General features: G+C 34.8%; 1 protein-coding gene across 2 annotated transcripts; it reads right to left on the reverse strand.

Annotated features, from left to right (window-relative positions):
• Window positions 1–1,142: 1,142 nt before the first annotated feature.
• LOC109679725 (serine protease inhibitor Kazal-type 12-like) lies at window positions 1,143–4,624 on the reverse strand. 2 transcript variants are annotated; one of them, XM_074075332.1, is made up of 5 exons: window positions 4,527–4,624; window positions 4,140–4,220; window positions 2,648–2,673; window positions 1,591–1,718; window positions 1,143–1,337 (listed from the first exon to the last, which is right to left on the reverse strand). In XM_074075332.1, the coding sequence occupies exons 1-5, from the start codon at window positions 4,585–4,587 to the stop codon at window positions 1,292–1,294; spliced, it is 342 nt and encodes a 113-aa protein (XP_073931433.1). In that variant the 5' UTR covers window positions 4,588–4,624; the 3' UTR covers window positions 1,143–1,291. The 2 variants fall into 2 exon arrangements, with proteins under 2 accessions (XP_073931433.1, XP_020010411.2); XM_020154822.2 differs by lacking the exon at window positions 4,527–4,624 and having other exon boundaries at window positions 4,140–4,325.
• Window positions 4,625–17,150: the final 12,526 nt, after the last annotated feature.

The raw sequence follows: 17,150 nt of genomic DNA on the forward strand, positions 1-17,150 counted from the left end.
ATATTTGTTCCATCTATTCAATTTGAGACTTTGGAAACTCTCTTTTTAAATATGTCAGTTTTCATGTTTCAGGTCTTCTCCCTCCTACTCTACCCATCAACCTTTTTTATGTCAGGAATCTACTAAAAAGTCATCCCTTCTATGAAATCTTTTCTTGAGACACTTCCATGGTTCCCTTCTAACTCAAGGTAACTCTCTGGATTTTTATCTAGCTTCCAGCACTTTGTACAAAGTTATGTACTGGCTCCTCTCACTCACTTGATCTTACCAGCCTTATTTTAAATTTTATTTATTTGTAATCTTTGTTATAGTTGTCATTTTCTCTGCTTGAAATGCCCTTTTTCCATATTAACATGTATCTGAATCCTTCTCATCCTTTGGGACTCAGTTCAAAGAACCAATTTCAAATAATCCCTTTCTCCAACCTGTACCTCAGTGTTTTCTACCATACCACTATTTTGTTTCTAAGCATCCACAACACAGTAGTGGATCTATACCTTCAAGCTTTTCACATCATTCTACATAAAGAAAATTACACTTTTTGTGGTATATTCTTTTTTTTTTTTTACTTTTCATGACTTTATTCATCAGTTTGGACCACCTGAGGTCATGTGGCTCCAGTCTTCTGACTGTGGAGAGTTGAATCTCTAACTTCTTGGATTATTGCAATAAGGAGAAAACATCGTGGTATATTCTTGTAAGATGGTAAAGCCAGAGTCAAGTAATCTGGAGGCTTTAGCTACTCCACAATCTATTCAGCTGCCCTGACGACTGGGTGGCCAATGTTTTGTTTAACTTACAATTTATTTATGGCCTTAGCATATAAGTTGAAAAGCTCAAAAACAACTCAGCATGTGCCATAGGGAAAAATACTTCACAAATATCCCATATAATAAGAAATGCTAATTTGTTTCAGATTATATATATTTATTTTCTTGGGTCCAGATTTATTATCCTTGAGTTCATCTGCAAACTTCTGAAGAACTGACCACTGACTAGAGAATTCTGAATTTGATTAGTATGGTAATCTTCTAGTCTGTCTACAAATAGTGTCATTTCATACTCAGGTAGTATAACAGTAGTCTAACTCAGTTAAACAATGATGCCTCCATTATTAGCAAAATAGAACATCAACACAGAAATTTTGCCAGTATAATTTTATTGAAATTGCTTTTGGGGGGAGCATAATAACTGGTGGGAAATAAATTGTAATGGAAGGTGGGTAATAAGGAATATGTTCCTAATGTAAAATCAAACTAAAGGCACTTCCAGTATGGCAACATCAGAGGAATCAACATTTCCCTTCATGTTTGAAGCCAAGTTTTCCATTTTTTTCCCTGAAAGAAAAGAGATTGAATACATAAATGAAATGTGGTTGATATGGATTAATTTCAGGTTTTGGGTGAAGTGGGAAAAGGTACTCATAGGTTATAGGTCTCAGTTTGGTGATAATAATATTACCTTACTTTATGTAAGAGTTAATTTAAAAAATATATAGAATGTTAAATTTTTAATAAATAAATTCCCTGACTCATACCCCATTGACCCAAGCTAAGTATGTGCCATCAATAGTGGCTTCTGTGTGCTTACAGAGCTGTTTTGCAGAACTCGCAGGGGTTCTGGTAAGTTTGTCCATCAGTGCCACACACTGGCTTGTAGGTCTTGGGGCATGATTTTCCATCTGTACCTGGTTTCTTCTCATAGTTGCTGCAAAAAGCCTGTAATTTAAATGAGGTATTTTTATTTCATGAATCATGACAATGATATCATTTGCACTCTTAAGATGTGCTTCTCTTGTGTGCTTAGAATTTTCTTTAAAAACTCATATTTTATTATTATAAAAATACATTGAAAACAATGTATTTTTATATAAAAATCACACTGTCCCAGCACCTAGAAACACTTTTTCCTATCATTTTGTCATTTTCTTTCCATATATTCTCTAAGATTGTATTTCTATGTATAGTAGTAAAATTTTAATAACAGAACCATATTCTACATGCTTCAATTATTTTTATCACTTACTTTACTGTCAAGTCTATTAGGTGAAATTTTGAATTGTGATTCTCAAGTTTTCATACGCATCCAAATGTCAGGAAGCTTCTTAAAATGCAGATTCCTTGGCCTCAGTGTCCTTAGATATTCCTTGCCATTTATCTAATATGTATATGTGGTGAGCAGGAATATGCATTTAGCAAGCTTTTTGTCATTACTTTTTGTACATGGTACTCAGATTCGTGTTTTCTAGGTTACCTGGGACAGCCACACTTTATGATTATCTTCTTGTTATAACTATTAAGTACCACTTTCATTCTCAAACTTACACTGAATTGAAAAATAAATGATTTATAGACACTAACTCTTGTAGAGGCATTGAATGAGTGTAAAACCCTTGTGTAGAAAGATGACATTTGGCAGTTTGAAAAAAGTGAGAAGTAACATTCAAGTCTTTTTCCACTGCTGAGGAAGCATGTATGCAGCAATGTTGACACTTGATCTGAATCCATCCTCCTTCCTTCTCACTCAGTCAGCTGTGGGAGCACAGAAGCTCTCAATGGAACAGGCACAGTGCTTCCCAACCTGGGGTCCCCATTGCTATGAGACTTGCTGTGAAAAGAAATGACCAGTGAGAGAGAGAATCATGTACCTGAAAGCTTCCTTGGCTCACAGCCTCTGCAATGAGAAAACAGGCACTGATAAATCACAACAGGTCAGAAGTCCAGAATGTTACAGTTAAAATTAACTTAACATCTTCCATAGCATGTTTGGCTTTATGGATGAAGAACTGAGGCTCAGGAAGAGAGGAAAACTACATCAAGACAGGCAGCTTGTTAAATGTATGACCAAGGGCTGAGCAAATGATCAGTACAAGACTGTTCTCATTAAGTTCGCATTTGTGGCTTTTATGTAATTGTGTGTTGTTTCTTCTTTATTCTCTAATGCTTGTCTTGTAACAAGGATATTCCTGGACAAATGAAGGCTAACTCCTGACTTCTTTGTCAAAGACATATATATTTACTAAGAAGGTGAAAATTACAAACTCACAGCCATTTGATTAAAGGAGAGCCAAGACAACTGGTGAACAATATAACAGTTGGTAATAATATAACAATTAAAATTAAAAATAATTTTGAAATCATTGAAAAGTGATTTCCTACATTCCAACTAACACTATCTACTATTTACTGGGGGATTCTTACATTTTAAGCACTATATTAAATCTTACATATATTAAGTCACAATAACAACTCCATTTTTAACAGTAAGGAAACCGAGCTGTAGGGAAAATGACATACATCTTGTAAATGACAGTCAGGAATTAAACTTAGATCTCTTAGATTCTAAATCGAATATGCTTAAGCATAACCTTTTAAGAAGCATTAGTGCACATAAATTTCACACGTGTCATTCCCATGTGAATGTGAAACAGAATCCAGAGGAGGAGAGTGACTTTCAATATTAAAGAGATATTAGCAGAATGAAGATTAGAAAGCAAATCTTAGAATCTCAGTTTTGGGCTCTTTCTACCATATTACATTATTATATTATTCTCCCTCTCCATTTCTCATGCCATCTCCCTCTCCTCCTTCCCTTAATCCTCTCTTTATTTTGCTTACCTAGATGGTAAGAATGATTCAAGCTTTCTGCAAAATGTCTCAAAAAGTTCTGGCAGTTGAAGCTTATTAGATAAAAATTTCATAAAGATGACTTTGAATGAGAGTTTCTAATTGTAATATAAATTTCTCCCTGAAGAATGAAGCTTACTTGTTACCTTGTGCTGTTAATTGTGTCCTATAGAGAGAGACACACACAACTGGCTTATAATTCCAAGATTAGCCACTTGGGGCCAGACCTGAGCTAGCATATGAGATGCCACATTGCTTTTGGAATTGTATAAAACTACTTGTAGGGCATTTTAGCAAAAATTGAAGAGGTTAATTTGTACATTGAGGTTCCTTCTAAATGAAAGTTTGATAGGTAGTCACCATTATTAACCATCTTTATCATGATCATTATCAATAGCAAAAACAACATTACATTATGAGCAGTCTGGCCCAAAATTCCAATATGGATGATAGATAGACAGACAGACAGATAAATAGATAGAAAGATAGATGATAGCTAGATAGAAAACTCACCTGCAAAGAGCGAAACACAGGCCACACTGACCAAAAGCAGAAGGGTACCTGACAGCTTCATGTCTATGACGTCTGCAAAGTCTGGAAGAAATATGTTAATAGAGTTCAACACTGTGGATGTTCTACAGGCTGTATTTATAAGTGGATCCATATGCCTCAATCTAAGTACCTATACATTTGTCAGTCAACCACATCCTCCACCCTTATTGTGTAATCTATTTCTCCAAAGAGTAGAGACATCAGAAACCAAAGAAGCTTAATTCAGGCTTTATCCAGTCAGGAACAATGGTCAAAAATGATGTTTTGGCAGAATGAAATGTATTGCAAATAACACACCCAGAATTCCTCCTGTTCAGCACACAGTGATAATAGCAATCAAGTCATTACCTTCCAATTTGTGTATTTTGAACCTGCTTGCAGTAGAATCTTGGAGCCAAAAAGCGTCCATATAGCAGTGACCTGGAGAACGTTCTGAACAATTTGTGCATAATGTTAATAGGGTTTTGTGTCACAACTACCAGGAAAATAAAAATGCTGATGTGAGGGATTTTGAGGTCAAGGAATTTATTAAACAGAGTAAGAGCATGTCCTGAATGGTAATTGAATTAGAAATTCTAGACATTCAGGGTGAATAAGAATTACAGGGCTATTCCTTTCAATCCCTTGATTGTAGACAGGCTATGCATGATAGTTCCTATTTAACATTTTTATTTTAACAAGTATTTTATAGGTGAAATTTAGTCATTGGGAATATCTGCCACCCACACTTGCCTTCTTTCTCTTTCTCAAATATGTCATACGCTGTTTACCTTTGGACTCTTACTCTTACTGTTTCTTCTGCCTGGAAAACTCCCAGGCTAAAAACTTGAGTGGCCGGTTCCTTCTTATTAGAAGTGAATTCAAATATTACCTGCTCTATGCAGATTTCCCTGTCTGTTCAAAATACTGTCATCCTGAATCACATAAATGTGTTTTATTGTCTTCATAATGATTTCCAATATCTAAACTTAACTTTTGCATTTAATAATTGTTCACTTATATATTTTCCCACAACCAAATAAAAAATTATATATGCACAAGCATTAGGATATAAGCCCACAGGCCTTTGTTGCTATTGTGTCTGTAAGCACAAAGCAATGTCTTGCACATACCAGCACATAGACACCATTGGATTTTGCAAATACGAACCAATAAAGATTACTTTCTTCTCTCAAAAACAATAATTGAGCACTGATTATTTTAGGTATTATTAGATGTTAAAACTATAGTAACAACAAAGACATTCACAGAGCTTACATTCTTCATTCTTTTCTCAAACACCTAAAGGTAGAACTCTTGATTCCAGGAACTTTATTGTGGGCTAGGAATTTAAGAATGAGTAAGAGAAGCTCATGGGCAAAAGGAGAAGAGAACATTGCGATTGAAGCAATACCCAAATGAAGAGGGGTGCACTGAAGGTAGCATACACACCTAGAAGTTGTAGGATGTGATGTGGGAGGGAGTGGTCATGACCAGGCTTCACAGAGGACTTGGCCTTCAGAATTATCAGATCTTGAGGCACAAAAAAGGAAATAGTTTTCCTACAATAGGTAGTAATATGGAAAAAAGAAAACAAGAACTAAGGTGTATTTTTGAAAATGAGAGTAATGTTTAAACTCAAAGACCTTTAAGGCAAAAGAATTTATAGGTTCTTTTTTCATGTTTCTTGTTTCTTACACTTGGGATCCATTATGATCCCTATATCTATGAGTTTATAGATTTTATCAAGCTTAGAGAATTTCTAACAGTTCTCAATTTCAAATACTTCCTTACACCTTATCAACACTCTTCTTCCAGTCTGCGATAATTTGTCCCATAATTTAAGAATATTGTTTTCATTGCCTTTTTTCAGCATTTTTTGTTTCTGTTTTTTAAAATTAATTCTGTGTCTCCAAGTTTGCTAGTCTGAAGCATTTAATCTTCTGTGAATACCATATGGTATACTTCTCTTCTCAAAAATTGTGTCTTTTAATCTTTAGAAGTGTACTTTGGTTCATTTCTTTATATCTTCCTTCCATCTGCCTAACATGCTTGGTCTATACTTCCTCAAACTTCTCAAATACCTAAGATTACTGATTTAATAGCCCTTCTATTAATTATATCAGTTGTGTTTCTTCTGTCTGTTTTTGTGATTGATATTTCTCAGATCATATATTTTCCCACTTCTTTGAATGCCAGACATTGTGTGTTTTACTGGACATTTTCACATTTCTATAAATACTTTTCACTTGGAAGTAGTTCAACTCTTTTTGAGTCTTGCTTTAAAACTTTGTTAGAGGTGATCAAAGTAACCTTGATCTAGGGCCAATTTTACTTCATTTCAGAGATGAATGTGTTTTTGAACTTTACTAGATGCTCTGTGTTATGGAACTTTCCACTTTGGCTGGTAGGATGCTGAACCATTTTTTCTTGGTGGACTTCAAGGTTTTTCTCTGTGTGCCCCTTTTGGTAGTTCTTTTCTCTTGGCTTCATGTAGTTTCTTAATGTACAAAAGGTGATCAACTCTCAGCTGAGAATTAGAGAATGCCCTGCTGAAGATCTCTTGATTGCTTTCCCTTGCCCTGCAAACTCTAGCTGCCTTGTTCTCACCTTATGGAGACAATACAGGCTCTGCTGTGTTACCTTTTCTTGTGCTTTCACATGGAAACTCTCTAGGAAGTAATTTATGCCATTTTAGCATTCATCTCCTGCCTTTTCTTCCACCAGGGACCAGTGTTCCAAGCCTAATATTCAGTGTATAAAAAACATTGTTTCATATATCTTGTCTAGTTTATTAGTTATTTCATGTGAGAAAATAATAAGCCATTTCCTTCTTACTAAATCTTCTTCAAAAATTGAATTCTGTACTAAAGATTTTGTTTTATTTTATTCTAAGTGCGGCAAGATTTATACGTAAGAGTAACATGACTAAACAGAATTTCAAAGATCACTGCTTCTACTTTGTGAAAGTAGTATACAGAAGGTGAGGATTAGTAGGACATTGAGTGTACTTATGAAACTTGTCTCAATATGCAGTTTGATGTCTAGTGTCCTCACAATTCACCCCTTCTAATTCATTTCACCTCAGATCATTGTCTTCAATTCTTCAGTCTTATTTTTTTTTTTTACCTTTAATGTGCTTCAAATATCTTTTGCTTTTTATGTAAGGCAATTCCTTTGGAGCTCAGTGGTAGTGCATAGCTTAGCATTCATAAAGCCTGAGCTCAACTCCCAAAACTAAAAATGAAATGAAATAAAGCTATTTCTTCAGTATTTATAAGCCTGATTTCCTCAAGGTAGGGAATTAGCTGCTAGGGAATTGAATTGGTCAGGGACATCACTTCATTAGTTTGCTGCAACTAATACAGGTAGAGAAATTGCTAAATTAGAGACAGAATTAAATCAGTTATTATACAAAAAGAAAAACACAAGTTTTAGCATGCATTGACCTGGTTTCTTATATTATCTCTCTATATGACTTCTAGGTAGCTTTGAAATATGAACCCCATTATCATATTTATTCATAAACTTTCTGCTCTGTGGTTTTAGGAAAATGATTTGAAGAACCTCAGGCTAAAATTCACACACACACACACACACACACACACACATCTCTATATATATATACACAAATATATATGAAAATGTATATAACCTTGGTTTTGTAAACAATGTGCAGATCCAACATCAGTGCATGATCTACGAAAGAAATAATTAGTAAATTTCACTTCATTGAAATTTAAAACTTCTGTTCTATGAAAAAGAACCTTGAAGAAAATTAAAAGACAAGCCACAGATTGGGAGAAAATAGCCAAATATGCATGATAAAAGACAGTTATCAGAAATTCACTAAAGTCTTAAAACTTAATAATAAGAAAACAAAAAGCTGGGAGTGGTGGCACATACCTGTCTGCAATCCCATTACTAGGGAGGTTTAGGCAGGAGGATAGCAACTTCCAGGACAGCCTTGTCTACATAATGAGAGCCTGTCTCCAAAACAAAATAAAACAAAAAACAAACTAAAGCAAAAACAAAAAACACTTAATTTTAAAATGGGAAAAGATCTGAGCTTTGGCCTCAAAAAAAAAAAGAAACACTGAAAGAAAATAAGTACATGAAGGAAGCTCAAGCTCACTTGTCATTAAGGAATTGCAAATTAAAACAAGTGACATAGCATTACACATCTATTAGACTGACTAAAATCCAAAGCACTGTCAGCTTCAAATGCTGAGGATGATATGAAGAGTCACAAAATCCATGGAAGAAACTTAACTGCATATTGCTAAGTGAAAGAAATCACCTGAGAAGTATGCATGCTGCATGATTCCTACTATATAATATCTGGAAAAGATAAAATGATAGATACAATAAAGAAAATAAAAATGGTTGCCAGAAGTTCAGAGAGACAGGAAGGGAAGAACGGGGTTACACACTGTGGGCCAGTGAAACTATTTTGTTTGATAGCATAATGATGGATACATGTTTAAAATTTTTTCAAAATCCAGTGACTGTAGAATACGAAGAGTTAACTCTATTGTAAACTATGGATTTTGGTTGACAGCAATGCGCCATATAGATTCATCTATTATAACAAATGTATCCCAAAGGGTGACTCATGCTGAAAGATGCTGAACACATTTTTGGGGAAAGGCATATATGAGAATTCTACATTTCTCCTTCAATTTTTTGCTATGAATTTAAAAGTTATTTAAAATATTTCATTAAAATATAAAAACAGGGGCTTAAGTCTCCAAATACAAAGAAGTAACAGGGAGAGTATAAATATGATTGAAGTATTTCATGTGCATGTAGGAAAACAGAATAATGAAACCCATTAAAATTGGTTAGAGGGGAGGGATAAAGGGCATAAGAAAGAGTAATAGAGGGGATGAACTTGGTCAAAGTACATGTACATATGGAAATATCATAATAAAACCCCATTGTACAGTTAATATATACAAATAAAAAATTAAAATGTAAAAACTATCCTTAGTTTCTGGGTTGTAATAAAAAGATGATTGACTGGATTTGGCTTATGGGACATAGCTTGCAGACCCTTGGTCCAGGCCATAATGACAATCCCATGCTCTTTGGCATTGATGGCTGTGTAGCTTGGCTCAAGCCAGTTAGAGCATGCTGTTTCTCTGAGGACTGTGGTTGGTGAGGGGCTGGGTGCATGACTTGAATTGAGCAGTAAGACCAATGAGAACAAGTTTTTTCTGTGGTTTGGAGAAAAATTCTGTCTTTTGCTTTCTCTCATCCTTTTTCCCTTCCTCCCTTTCTTTTTCTTTCCCTTGTTCACACTGGAATTAACAAGTGAGCCTATTAAAACCATTGTCACTGGTAGCCTGTTTTGATAATTAGAAAATTTATCCTGAGAACAAGCTTGTACATGGAAAAGGATAGAGCTTAGAAAATCTCAGAGAAGCAAAGGAAAATCCTGATTATCTGGGGCCTGGAGTCCATTCCACTTTGGTGCTTCTTGTTATGGAGAATAATAAATGCATATATTACTTAGGATAACTTAGCCCAAGTGGATGATTTATTAAAATACAAAGCATTCTGATATGACATGTAAATCATGTGTTATTAGTAAATATTAAAATGCAAATTACAAAAAAAATACAAGGAAATGATAAGGAGAGGAAAAAATGTTCACTACCATGATTTAATCAATGTATGCTGTCTGCAGGTGTTGAAATATCACACTAAGGTAAATAATTATTCAACATTTATTGAAAATTAAATCTAAATTTAGAAAGAAAGTAAAATTAATAACTAAAAACAAAATAAGAATTTCATGAAAAATGTTAGAACATAGTAGAGCTCATTATTAAACAATTGAACACATTTTCAGGACTGTCTCCCCAGGACTGGAAGATATGTCCTTCATAACTATTACCATTGGAAGCATATTTCCTTATACTTACATGAACTGAACTTTAAAGTATGTATATAGACTTTATATAGCTTGTATTAATTCATTTTTCCTAAAACTATCTGTGAAGTCTAATCATTATTTATATAGGTGACACAATGGAGCCGTATCAAGTTATGATTTAACTCATAATTCTTGGTAGAACCCAAACCAAAGACATTGGTCTAACTCAAAATCCATTTCTCTTCAGGGTTTCCACTCTCTGGAGAAAAAGACTGATGGACTACCTAGAGTATAAATTTGTGATATTCATAGTTAGGAAAAAGACCTCCTGAGGAAGATGCATTTGTACTCAAGAAGAGAATAAAGAATTCCATGGGAAGGAATGAGTTTTCTCCTTTACCACTTTTTGTTTTTGGTATTTCTTGATTTGCTAGACTACACATTTCTATCCTGCTCAGTGTGTTTCTGCAATGCCATATTTCTCATTTAAGAAGCATTTGTAAGGTTCCTATAAGGAAGACATGTGCACTGTTTATTCGCAGGTATAAGAAGCAAGTGTCATTCCAGATTATAGGATTTCAGGAACAAAAACCTAGTGTTTGTAGAGAGGTGGGAAGGAATTTATACCTGGTGATGTGTTCATGAGATCTGCAGTTTCACTCAAATAAAACAGTATCGAGGCTTTCCAGAGAATAACCTATAATTAGTTATGGTGCCTACAGGAAGGGCCCAAGGCCTTTTTAGACTCAGTAAGAAGGTATTTAATGACGTCTGCTTAAGTCTATAAAACTTTTCACAGCATTTTGTATCCAAAGACTTTATTGCAGCAATATGAGCTAGAGTTTATTGGGTGAACAAATAGCTTTATTCATAGTGAGAACTTAAGGAGGACATTGTTTATTCAGGTCAAACTATTTATAGGAAAAAATAAAATAATTTGGGTAATCGCCATTGCTGTTCTTACCTGAGATTTGTGTAATTTCCTTTACTTCTCACTACTAGTTTTCCTGAATGTACTTTTGTACTGTCACTCTATTCTTAAATGTCAACACACTTTTGACTTTTAAGTATTTTATATTTATAACTCACTCTTCCAGATATTTTTAGAATGCACTATCATCTTAGCATATTTTTAATAATATAATTGTCAAGTTTTGTTTCCCCAAGTGGGCATTATCTGATCTTTTTTTCTATGAAACTTGCTTTCCCTGGTGGGAAAGGCTGATTTTCGAAAGCAGTGGTTACATGTTGGAGATCCATGGACTGGACTCAGTCCACAGTTTCTCCATTCTGTCTTTGGTATGATAGTTTTTGTCTTGATAGTATGTGTAATTTACAAGGGACCACATTTCCTAACATTTCCAGTATTCTACAACCAGATGCTTTACACTAATCCATAGTCTGTAGGCATGTGACTTTTTAAACTTCACTATAGAAGGTATACCAATTCTCCAACAAAATTCTCATATAAATCTGGTTATAAAATAAACTTATTTATTTAATTGCATTTACTAGCACTAAGTATGTGTTAGTTATTGCTTTATACCTGGGGAATACATCATAAAATAAAAAAGTTGACAAAGGACCTATGGATATTTCTCAATGGTAGAATATTTGCTTGGCATGTTCAAGACCCTGAGTTTAATCCCTAGTACCACAAAAAGAGAAAGATTTCAAATCTGAAAGACATAGCCAAAGAAGAGCAATAAAAACCTCAAACTGATCAAAGGAAGAAAAATATAATTTTAAATCACAAATAGATAAACTAGAGAATAGACAAACAATAGAGAAAATCAGCAAAATTAAAACTTGATTCTTTGAAAAGAGTAAATAAAATTGGTGGAACTTTCTTTAAACTGTTCCACAAAATAGAAATGGAATGAAAACTGCCTAATTCATTTTATGAAGCCAGTATTACACGTATCCCAAAACCAGGCAAAGACACCTCCAAAAAGGTGAACTATAGGCCAATCTCCTTAATGAATATTGATGCAAAAATACTCAATAAAATAATAGCAAACCAAATTCAACAACACATCAAAAGATCATTCAACACAACCAAGTTGGCTTTACCCTAGGAATGCAGGGATGGTTCAACATACACAAATCAATAATAGAAGCAAAGACAAAAACAACTTGATCATCTCAATAGATGCAGAAAAAGCCTGTGACAAGATCCGAAACCATTTCATTATAAAAGCTCTAAGAAAATAGGAATAGAGGGAAAGTACCTCAACATTATAAAAGCTATATATGACAAACCTACAGCCAACATCATAATAATGGTGAAAAACTTAAACCATTTCCCCTAAAATCAGGCATGAGACAAGGGTGCCCACTATCCCCTCTCCTATTCAGCATAGTACTTGAATTCCAGCCAAAGCAACAAAGCAAGAAGGAATAAAAGGAATACAAACAGGTAAAGAAACTGTTAAAATATCCCTATTTGCAGATGATATGGTCCTATACCTTAAAGACCCAAAAAACTCTACCCCAAAACTCCTAGACACCATCAATAGCTACAGCAAGGTGGCAGGATATAAAATCAACATGCAAAAATCATTAGCTTTTCTATACACTAATAACGAACAAACTGAAAAGGAATATATGAATACAATTCCATTTACAATAACCTCAAAAAAAAATCAAATACCTAGGAGTAAACTTAACAAAGGATGTGAATGACCTCTACAAGGAAAACTATAAACCCCCAAAAAAAGATATTTGAGGAAGACTACAGAAGGTGGAGAAATTTCCCATGCTCATGGATTGGTAGAATCAACATAGTAAAAATGTCTATACTCCCAAAAGCAATCTACATGTTTAATGCAATTCCCATCAAAATCCCAATGACATTCACCAAAGAGATTGAAAAATCTACCCTAAAATTCATTTGGAAACACAAGAGACTGCAAATAGCCAAGGCAATACTCAGCACAAAAAACAATGCTGGAGGTATCACAATACCCAACTTCAAACTATATTACAAAGCAATGGCAATAAAAACAGCATGGTACTGGCATAAAAACAGATACGAAGACCAGTGGAACAGAATAGAGGACCCAGATATGAATCCACCCCACTATACCCAACTTATTTTTGACAAAGGCACTAAATATAAACGATGGAAAAAAGACACCCTCTGCAACAAAAGCTGTTGGGAAAAGTGGTTAGGGTTAGCTGTCTGCAAAAAATTGAAACTAGATCCATGTTTATCACCCTGTACTAGTATCAACTCAAAATAGATCAAGGACCTAAATATCAGACCCCAAACTCTAAAGTTGGTACAGGAAAGAGTAGGAAACACTTTAGAAGTAATAGGTATAGGCAAGTATTTCCTCAATAGAACCCTAGCAGCTCAGCAACTAACAGAAGGTATAGACAAATTGGACTTCATAAAACTAAAAAGGTTCTGCTCAACAAAAGAAATAGTCTCTAAACTGAAGAGACCTCCCACAGAGTGGGACAAAATATTTGCCAGCTACACATCAGACAAAGTAACCTGTGTATTCTGTTTATATTCTGATAACCAGAATACACAGGGAACTCAAAAAATAAAACTCTTCCAAAATCAATGAACCAATAAAGAAATGGGCAAGTGAACTAACTAAACAGAACTTTCTCGGAAGAAGAAATTCAAATGGCCAAAAAACACATGAAAAAATGCTCACCATCTCTAGCCATAAAGTAAATGCAAATCCAAACCACACTAAGATTCCACCTCACCCCTGTTAGAATAGCCGTCATTAGAAACACCACAAATAGCTGTTGGCAAGGATTCGGGAAAAGGAACCCTCTTACACTGCTGGTGGGAATGCAAACTAGTACAACCACTCTGGAAAAAATTCTGGAGGCTTCTTAAAAATCTAAACATAGATCTGTCATGTGATCCAACTCCTGTTATAATGGCTACCATCAAGAACAGAAACAACAACAAGTGTTGGTGAGGATGCAAGAGAAAAAGGAACCCTCATACACTATTGATGGGAATGTAAATTAGTACATCCATTATGGAAAACAGTATAGAGGCTCCTCAAAAACTTAAAATAGAACTGCCTTATGATCTAGCAATACCACTCTGGCATATATAGCCTATGAATTGTAATCTAAGATATAATAAAGACACCTGCACATCCATGTTTATTGCAGCACTATTCACAATAGTCAAGTTATGGAAACAGTCCAGACGTCCTACAACCAATGAATGGATCAAGAAAATGTGATATGCATAAATAATGGAATATTATTCAAACTTAAAGAAGAATGAAATTTTGTCATTTGCAGGCAAATGGATGGAACTGGAAAACATCAGGTTAAGTGAAGTTAGCCAGGGTTAGGCCGCATGTTTTCTCTCATATGTAGAAGATAGATCCAAATACAAACACAAACATTGTCATATATACATATATATACACATATGCACATATATATACACATGTATATACATGCACACACACACATATAACATGTTTACAATAGGGAACTGTTAGAGGAAACTAATGGAGGAGGAAAAGAAGAGAATGATAGAGTGAATAATATTGAAATATACTGCATCTGTATAGGAACAAGACACAATGAAATGCATTGAAAACTGTTGAATAATATGGGGTAAAGGGAAAAGGGCAAGGAAGAGTAACAGAGGGAGTCAGAATGATGAAAGTACAATATATTTACAGGTAAAATACCAAGGTAAAATTCTGGTTAAATCATTGTTTAAGTGAACAATAAAGAACAAGAATGGAAAACAGGTTATGATAAGGGGAGGGTAACAGCAGAGGAGGAGGGTAAAGGAGGAGAGAAAGGAGGGTGAATATGGTTGATGCATTTCCTACACACATATGGATATGGAACTTTGAGACCCATCAATGTCACTTTAAGAAGGGAGTGGGGAGAGGGAGAATAACGTAAGGGACATACCAAACTGAGGGCGCATTGTGCACATATGTGGAAATGTCACAATGAATCCTCCTGTACAACTAATACATACTAATACAAATATTTTTTAAAAGGAAGTAATTCATTAAATTTAGTTCAGCATTTTTTAGCCCATTTAAACCTAGGCCTTTTTGGACTAAAACTGCAGCCCCATCACAGAAGTAACACAATGACACAAACATTAGGAATTAGGGCAGATCCATGCCATCCTCTTTCCGTATGTGCTTAGGCCTAAGTTGAATTATGAAGTCTACTAATTCCGATGCCCCCAAATACATGAGTGTACTCCCTCCAATTTTACACACCTATTCAAGTCACTCAAAGTACTGTGAGTATGTGGTAGATTGTTTAGAACAGATTTTCCTTAACTGTCCTCAGTTTAAGTTCACCACTCACTGGCTACATGATTGTGAACAAATTATTTAAACCTCTGTAAATGAGGCTCCTTTTTCATAAAATGGTTTACATCTTCACAGCTATTAGTAAATTTTAACATGGCAATAAATGTGTATTATTATCAATAAATAGATTTCTGATGAGTTATTTCAGTCTGTAAGTGCTTACTTTCTCTGGCTTTTTCTTACGTTTGACTTCGTTTTACTTGTGTGCATTTGTGTGTGTGCTTCCCTTTGTGAAATCTTCACATTGGCAAGATAGACCCCTGCCATCTCCCTTTACTCTAATTATTCACACGCCAAGTCATTTTGTTATGAACTTACCTTCAAAAAACCAAGAAAAGAGCTGAGAAATACTGAGTTGGCAACATTTGGAGTAGGGGAGTAAAAGTGCCTAAAGGCAGTTAGTGATCCAGTTTGACATGATCCAGTCTTAATGTGCCCATTGTGTTCAGAAGGTATAATGATAGATAAGGGTGTTCAGATCAAATAAACTAATTTATGCTTTGGAGTGAGGAGTACAAGTCATACTTGAAACAGTGTGTTTTGTCCTAGATATCACAATTATGAGGGACCTATGGGCAGGACAGGTTGGCACATCTGATTCTGTTGGCACACTCTGTATGTGTGTGCAGAGGGAGTAGGGGAGTGGGAAGGAATCTTGTGGCTTTCCATTAAAAAATGTTTCTAAGGAAAAAATTTCAACTGCATAGCAATATTAAAATGATTTTACAATGAGCACATATAATCAATTGTAAAATTATTTTAAAATTCATTTTATCATATATACCTAAGGCATAATATGTTTTGATATGCATATACATAGTGAAATTATTACTAGTCAGAACAGATTGCTATAATTAACTAAGGGTGTAAGAGCACTTAAAATTCATCCTTTTAGCAATTTTTTTGTAACAATGCAAAATTATTAACTGTAACCCACATGATAAAAGCATTACATCCCCAGGACTCTTTCATCCTACATAAGTGCAAATTTGTATGCTTTGACTTGCTTCCACATTTCCCCCTATCTTCTATCCTGGTAAACCACCATTCTACTCTCTGTTTTTAATCATCTTATCTTTTTTTAAAAAAAGATTCCATTAATACATTGGAGCATATTTGTCTGTTAATTAATCTTTGATGTGATTTAAAGTAAATTACAGGCGTCAATACCCTTTACCTCTAAAGCTTTATTATGCATGCTAGAGTTAAGATTTCACTAAATGTTTATAATTCTCTCCCTTTCTCTTTTTTTTAACTGGGGATTGGACTGTTTGCCTTACCACATGAGCCATGGCCCCAGCCCTTTTGCTTTTTAGTTTGTTTTTTGAGACAGGGTCTCACACTTTTTGCCTGGCATTGGATCAGCACCTTCATACCTCCACCCTCCACCTAGCCGGGGTCATAGTCATGCATCACTGTGCCCGGCTCATTTTTGAGACTATTTGTCTGAAAATCAGTCTCAAAAGACTGACTTTTGCCTGGTCTGGCCTTGAACAGTAATCCTTCTGTCTCCACCACCTGAGTATCTGGAATTGTAGGTGCAAGCCACCATACACGGCATGTTTACAGTCTTAACACAAAAAGCATGAAAAGCATGAGAATTTACAGATATGTGTGGGTTACATTTATGTAACTCAAATTCCTATATTTTGACTATTGATATATATATATATCACATACACATATACATATATATACACTCTATCTATCTATCTATCTATCTATCTACCTATAGTACTGGGGTTTGAACTCAGGACCTCAAGCTTGTGTGATACG

Source organism: Castor canadensis, chromosome 6 (genome assembly GCF_047511655.1).
Source record: "Castor canadensis chromosome 6, mCasCan1.hap1v2, whole genome shotgun sequence".
Lineage (NCBI taxonomy): Eukaryota > Metazoa > Chordata > Mammalia > Rodentia > Castoridae > Castor > Castor canadensis.

What these genes read in the sequence shown, in the direction of transcription:
- LOC109679725 (XM_020154822.2), bottom strand. Translation starts at nt 4,290, where the DNA reads ATGGATCCACTTATAAATACAGCCTGTAGAACATCCACAGTGTTGAAC. An exon ending in CTGTGTTTCGCTCTTTGCAG is followed by an intron (nt 2,674 to 4,139) that starts GTGAGTTTTCTA and finishes TTCTCATTGCAG; the next exon opens with AGGCTGTGAGCCAAGGAAGC. An exon ending in GAGTTCTGCAAAACAGCTCT is followed by an intron (nt 1,338 to 1,590) that starts GTAAGCACACAG and finishes CTTTTCTTTCAG; the next exon opens with GGAAAAAAATGGAAAACTTG.